General features: G+C 44.3%; 1 protein-coding gene across 1 annotated transcript in view; it reads right to left on the bottom strand.

Annotated features, from left to right (window-relative positions):
* Positions 1-304: 304 nt before the first annotated feature.
* The window catches only part of LOC106808058 (enhancer of polycomb homolog 1-like), a 21762-nt gene continuing 15492 nt past the window's right edge, over positions 305-6574 (bottom strand). The window contains exons 13-14 of the mRNA XM_014810616.1: positions 1755-1995; positions 305-591 (exon numbers count right to left, since the gene is read on the bottom strand). Of these exons, the coding sequence (XP_014666102.1) occupies positions 305-591; positions 1755-1995 (528 nt within the window). The remainder of the gene's footprint in view (positions 592-1754; positions 1996-6574) is intronic.

Below are 6574 nucleotides of genomic sequence, written 5' to 3'. Positions count from 1 at the left end.
AAGAAACAATTGACTTCGGAGAGCATAAATGCGCATGGGTGCTTCTATGCGCCAAACTGGTACTTTATTTACAGTATTTAATAATTATTAAAATGTTGTTCACCTTGAGGTTCGTATAGCTTAAAATAATAAAAACAGCGAAGAACAAACTCAATGCATCATATGCTTTACAACGCGCGAAATTAACTCAAATGCAAGTTAAACATTTGCGGTACAGGAATCTTTCTCACGTGGCTTATGTGCGGCAAATCTCTCCCTCCTTCGCCGGGCGTCCACTACGACGACGGCGCGCGAGTCTGCGCACTCACTTGCTGACGGCGTCCGCCGGCACGCCGGCTGCCGGTGTCGCCACCTTCAGGACGGGAACGACAGGTGGATTCATCGCCGGCTTGTACGTCGTCAGCACCCGCATCCCCGCCGACCCACCCATCGCGTTCGTAACCACGGCGACCGGGTGGTTCGGCGACGGCGTCGCGGCGGCGTTTGCGATCGTCGCCGTCGCCGCCGCCTGCACCGAGGCACGCGACGAGAACGAGAGCGGGTAATTCAGCTGTAGCACGGGCGTAGATGGCGCTGTCGATGGCAGATGTCCTGAACAAAGACGAAAAGCGCAAAACGATGAAAAAAATACACCACCCGACGACGAAAGACGGCAAAACATTACATGGCGCCACCGTCGTTGTAAGCAAAGGTATAGCCGTCAGTTTTAAAACATTAAAAGAAAATTTCTAATAAACATTGAACCATAAAGCTTTTTATGTAGAGTAATTTCAACCTATTTGAACGTAAAATATCCAAAGAACCTAAAGAAATGTATCCCTTTAAATAGCACGTACCAAGATTCACTTCAGTGCAGAGGTTTAAAAATCAAAAATAGGGGTTGGCAATCCCAATCGCTTTTGCTCTCTTCTTTTCTTAGCGAAACAAGGAAGCAGAAATGGCGAAAAAAAACAAGTGACACATCATGAGACAGTAGTTGTCTCTGAAGGCTAACTCAGGTCGCCCTCACGACCTAGTCGCCGACAAAATTTGAAGATCGTATGTCAAAAACCGGCCAGATCCCTGATAAAAACATCGGCGACTAAACTCGACATGAGTTCTCTTACGATCGAAAATACGGTCGCCGACTGCGATCGCAGGAATAGAAACGGTTCTATTTCTATGCGGCGGTCGGCGACAAATCATGAGTGGCAACCAATCACTGCTACGTGTCGAGTCACATGATTATCAAAAGTCACGTGATTAACAAAATGGCAGCCTACACAGCAGTTTACAAGGGGGGATTATTGCACAAACCCTTTCTCAAATGTATATGAAGTTTCCCGTATATCACAGACAATTTTTAAAATTCTTTTTCTGCACATGATTATAACGATTTTCAGAAAATTGAGGATAGATTTACGAAGTTACCTGATGTTTACTGTTAAACGCCGTTTTGTTGGTCATGTGACTCGTTTTATGTAGACTGGTCCCGGCGTCAAGCTTGCTCTGTTTGTGCTAAAGAACTGCTTGTGCTAGTACAAAATACTGGGGCCGCAAACCCGTCTACGTTTCCTGCAGAACGCTACAATCTGATCGGCGATGTACAGCGTGAAGTCACTTCAAGTCGACGTGAGTGTTGCTACGCTGCTAATCGGCGATAAAGTAGTCGCCGATAGTCAAATCGTAGGGCGACCTGAGCAGGGCTTAACCCGCTTCGTACAACAACAACAACCTTTCTTTGCACACACCGAGGACACGTGTAAACCACTCACCGTCTCTAGGTCCGTTCTGTAAGCTAACGGTCGTTGCACACGGTCGTCTGTCCGACACAGCCGCAGGCGCCGCCGACAAATTGCTACCCAACGTGCCGCTAGAGGGCGCTGTATCCACGACCGCGGACGCAGCAAACTGAGCGGTTGCGGAATCGAGCGTGAGTCGTGACAGTAGAGGCGGCAGAGTTGGTTGTTGGGAATGTGCCAAGTTCTGAGAAATGTCGACGACTGGGCTTTTATCCTGAAAAAAAAAAGGTTTCATATTTACATACTGTATCAACTTTTAGTGCATACATCAGCATCCAGAGTAGCAGAATATGAAACAGGTATAGGCATATATAATTAGCTGCATGAAAGAAACTGTTATTGAATGTTGTTCTTGTTGTTTGTTGATGAAAAAAGCTCTTATTCATAACAGCTACTCATACTTATATGTATATAATGTATTTATATGTAACAAGTGCCGTAGAGCGACAGCGCTCAACTGACGTGTTGTCGCGTGTTGACGTGTACTGTAGCCGGGTATTCTTCTGATAAACTCACTGGCAACCGAATCAAGTGCGCCCTCATGCCACCGCGTTGATAGGCTTTGCTATACCGGTAGTACAGTAATAAAGATATAGCTGTGTAACTTTAATGACTTCGCTATATTAACTAATAATATTTATAATAATTAATAATCTATTATTATTCACTCCTGATACCACTACTACTACCAGGGATGACTAATGACAAATTCATTGTCATTATTCACCCCTGCTACAAAACCATTTTTATCACGTTATGTCGGCTCAGCTGTTTAAAGATGTATCAGCCTTCTGCCAGTGAAGTTGAACCTACTACGACAGGATACCTTGTTATACACCGAGGGGAGCTGTTATTGCTAATAAAATTAGGACCAAATTCGGTCCCTATGATCGACCGAGTAAAGTTGACCGGTAAATTAACGCTCTTAAACTCCCTTAATCATCGTCCGTCATGCTATGTTCCACAGACGGAAGAGTTGTTGTAACGAAACCATACTTATTTAAAGAATATATACGAACTATAATCAATATTACAGCAGGGAGTTATTCGCTGAAAGACTGATATAAAAGTAGGCTCTGTGATACTGTTAAGCTTTCACTGTCCAAAAAGTTAGAAGCAAAAAGGAAAGAATAAATACGCAAAATCGCTGCTGTTAAATTGTATAAAAAACATTTATACTGGCTCTATAGACATTATTTATTTTGATTTTGAATTTTAAAAAATAAAATGCTGTACACTGCAAGTTTTGTACAAATCTGATAGCGTCTGAAAGACCCAATAATACTACAACATTTCACGCATCAAGTGTGCAGTGTATTACCAAGGGAGAATTTGCATATCTCTGAGCTACCGAGTGGGACCAATCGGATTTCATAGCACACATCGACAAGGCCGTACGCAGTAAATTTTCTGTAGAGGGACAAAGGTACTCACCATGCCCCCTGTGCCCTAACGTTTCGCAATTTCACATTTCTTTATTTAAAGTGTAATATTTCTTTGATGATTTAAGATAACCTTTTGTCACATTTATATTTTTAAAAGTGTACAGTATTTGTCCCATTAAAAGGCATACTCTAGGGGGGCAACTGCCCCTGCTGCCCCCCCTGCTGCGTACGGCCCTGACATCGAAACTGCGATTTCTCTCAAGATACCACAGGCGCATGCCACGATTACTAGGTGTAGTTAAGCCGATGACACCAGAGGACTGCAGATGCCACGATCGAAAATCGAAACAACTGCCGCACAATAAGCCACGTGAGAAAGATTCCTGTACCGCAAATGTTTAACTTGCATTTGAGTTAATTTCGCGCGTTGTAAAGCATATGATGCCATTGAGTTTGTTCTTCGCTGTTTTTTTATTATTAAGCTATACGAACCTCAAGGTGAACAACATTTTTAATAATTATTAAATACTGTAATAAAGTCCCAGTTTGCGCATAGAAGCACCCATGCGCATTTATCTCCGAAGTCAATTGTTTCTTTCAGTACAGGTTAATTCACTAATAACTCTCCACTTACAAACTCACAGTACAAATTTTTAAATCACACTGTTTGCACTGTTAATAGAGATCTGTACAAAACTTTCCTCTGGAAATGTGGCACAATACTCGGCGAGCACCGAACAAATGCCACCTAAATGCTCCGAAACATCCACACCACTTATAGACTCGAACTACACAACGTGGGCAAACACTTAGATCATGCTTTGCAAGGCATCGCCTACTCAGGATGCATGCATTTATTTGTACAATATATCACAGTAACTGAGGTTGAAACCTTCTTTTGTCAATATTTTAGGCGCCCATCCCATTTTATAAATAAATCATTCCACTTGAGATGCCACGAATTGTCCCATATGCCGCTACGGGATGGAACAGGTCATTTTCACACAGGTACTATGCGCGTTATTATGCACTAGCCAACCGATTACACCCCGCAACCAAAAGCATGGTAATGATGTTTCCCCAGGCTACCTCATTAGTGTTATTAAATTACGTCGTAGTGGAAAGACACCTGAAGTCTCGCCCGAATCGTGGCTCGTGTGCGACTGTGCCTCCACAAGTAGCACATCAATGAACCTACATTGGCTGGGTGGCTTCGGTTAATTAGTGCACAATCAATATTGGGACACTCATTACAATTACCGATAAGTGAAAATGACTAGGGCCAACTACAATCCATACAGCACCTCAGGTGGGGTGAGTCATTCTATGAAAGAGCGCACTAAGTCGACAATTTTCTATATACAATTTCAATCTAAAGCAATATTTACAATACAATCATTTGCTGAGAAAATGATACATTCTACCAACAGATGGCACTGTGGTGTAGTGATCTCAGATTTTGCGATGAATTTCCCACAGCGACAGGCAGAATCGCATTAAGTGCAATTACCATACTACGGTGCAGTACCCCCACCATGCTACGGGTGCACTAACTGTAAAAACAGCTACAAACCAGTAGCCACAATCTTACAGCAGTCAGACATTGTAACGTTCGTATGAATAATCAATGAATTTCCCCAAGAATGCATCCGATTTTTATGGGTTTTTGTTAGAAACTCTACACCAAGACAACAAGCGTCTTACAACTACTACCCCCACCCGACAATAACAGTTTGTTCTGGCTGCTTATCTAATTAGAGACCAGACGGGAACATCAAGATATCACACTCCATCTAATTAAAATTTTATGCCAAGAACAGCGAGGATTTGCAAGAACATTTGCCAGATCCGCAAACAAGACCAGACTGCAGTTTTTACGTCGCCACTAGCTGTAAAGCTATTAATCAGAAATAATTGAAATTTAGAGCCCCAAAACACCTGTGCTTACTTTACAGTTGTGCACTACTATTAAATACCTCCATGTAGTGGGTTTTGCTGTCTGAGGAAATTATGAATTGAACTCTATAAAAGTTTAGAAATAGCAGGTGCAGTTGCACTGACAATGAAGCCGTCACATTACATTACATACACGGACATACCTTACACAATAAGGTGAAGGAAAAACACATGAAAGGTAAAAGGCAGAAACCGATCGGGGAAAGGGGGTGGCATTTACAAAACGGACACAGACCACCGAGAAAAAAAGACCCGAGTAAGGAATCACACTTCCTTCGCATTTTTTTAACGGCGACATCAACGATATTTTTTTTGGTTTCATCTCGCTGCTGATGGGTGATCCCCCCTTACACCGGCTACACAACTCACAGTCCGCTTGCTCAGTCACTCACTCACCTACCTACCCTGCCCGTCTGACCACTCAGAGATCTGTCCAACACAAAGCAAAGTTACAGAAACGGTCAAATGTGCACACATATCGGTTTTATCAAAGGCAGGACGAACGCGAGTGGCACAAACGTTGGCACCGTTTACAGCTGTGATCACAAGTACGAGAGCCGCACACCGTGTGTGGGAGGTAAAGCCTTCGCGTTGCGGAGCCGCCAAACGCAGTTACATCATTTAGCTCACACAAACTTCGGTCAGCAGTAACCCGGTGTATGTATCAACGCGAGACGATCGAACGACCCGTCACCGTCCTGACAGAGTACGTCCCACGCCACCCGAGTAGCAGCAACTCGACAGAGACACGCATTCGCTGCATAGACATGACGGCTAGCATTGCGACTTTAGCATGGCTTCCGTGAAGCTACGCTCTCGTGACGTGACGTGGTGGTGGTGGTGGTGGTGACGGGCGACCGAGGCTGTAGGTATTGGATGTGGGCGTGCGGTCACGTTCGGCTTGCGTGAGTCCAAGGTACAGTCAACCAGCTGAATTTCGGTGAAGCCTGGTGCAACACGATGGGGGTGCGTGCGCCCGCTACGAGAAACCGCGACGGTGTGGCTCACGTTGTGCGCCGTGGTTGGCAAACGTCCCGATGCGTTCCAAGATATCTTTTGCCTCCTCTATACGCTGTCATGTTACCTCCATGGCCATCGACTTCTCGGCAACTATATTACCCAGTGTTCCCGGACCGTTCTTTTCGTCGTCGTGGGAATCACTGAAGCAGAATTGAAGCGAGTGCCGGTAACTGAAACAAGTGCTGGTAACAATGTGGTTATCGGCACATCTCTACAAGCAGTGACTACAAATAACTCATCACTAAACGTTTCCAGAGATTACTACTACTACCCCTACACTTTACCTACTGATACTACCCCTACACTCTACCTACTAATACTACCCCTACACTCTACCTACTAATACTACCCCTACACTCTACCTACTAATACTACCCCTACACTCTACCTACTAATACTACTACTACAGGCCCGTCTCCACACACGCGGCGC

This window comes from Priapulus caudatus, unplaced genomic scaffold (assembly GCF_000485595.1).
Source record: "Priapulus caudatus unplaced genomic scaffold, Priapulus_caudatus-5.0.1 Scaffold251, whole genome shotgun sequence".
In the NCBI taxonomy this organism is placed as follows: domain Eukaryota; kingdom Metazoa; phylum Priapulida; class Priapulimorpha; order Priapulimorphida; family Priapulidae; genus Priapulus; species Priapulus caudatus.
Note: the sequence above shows the minus strand (reverse complement) of the source record. Positions and strands in the feature narration are given on the sequence as shown.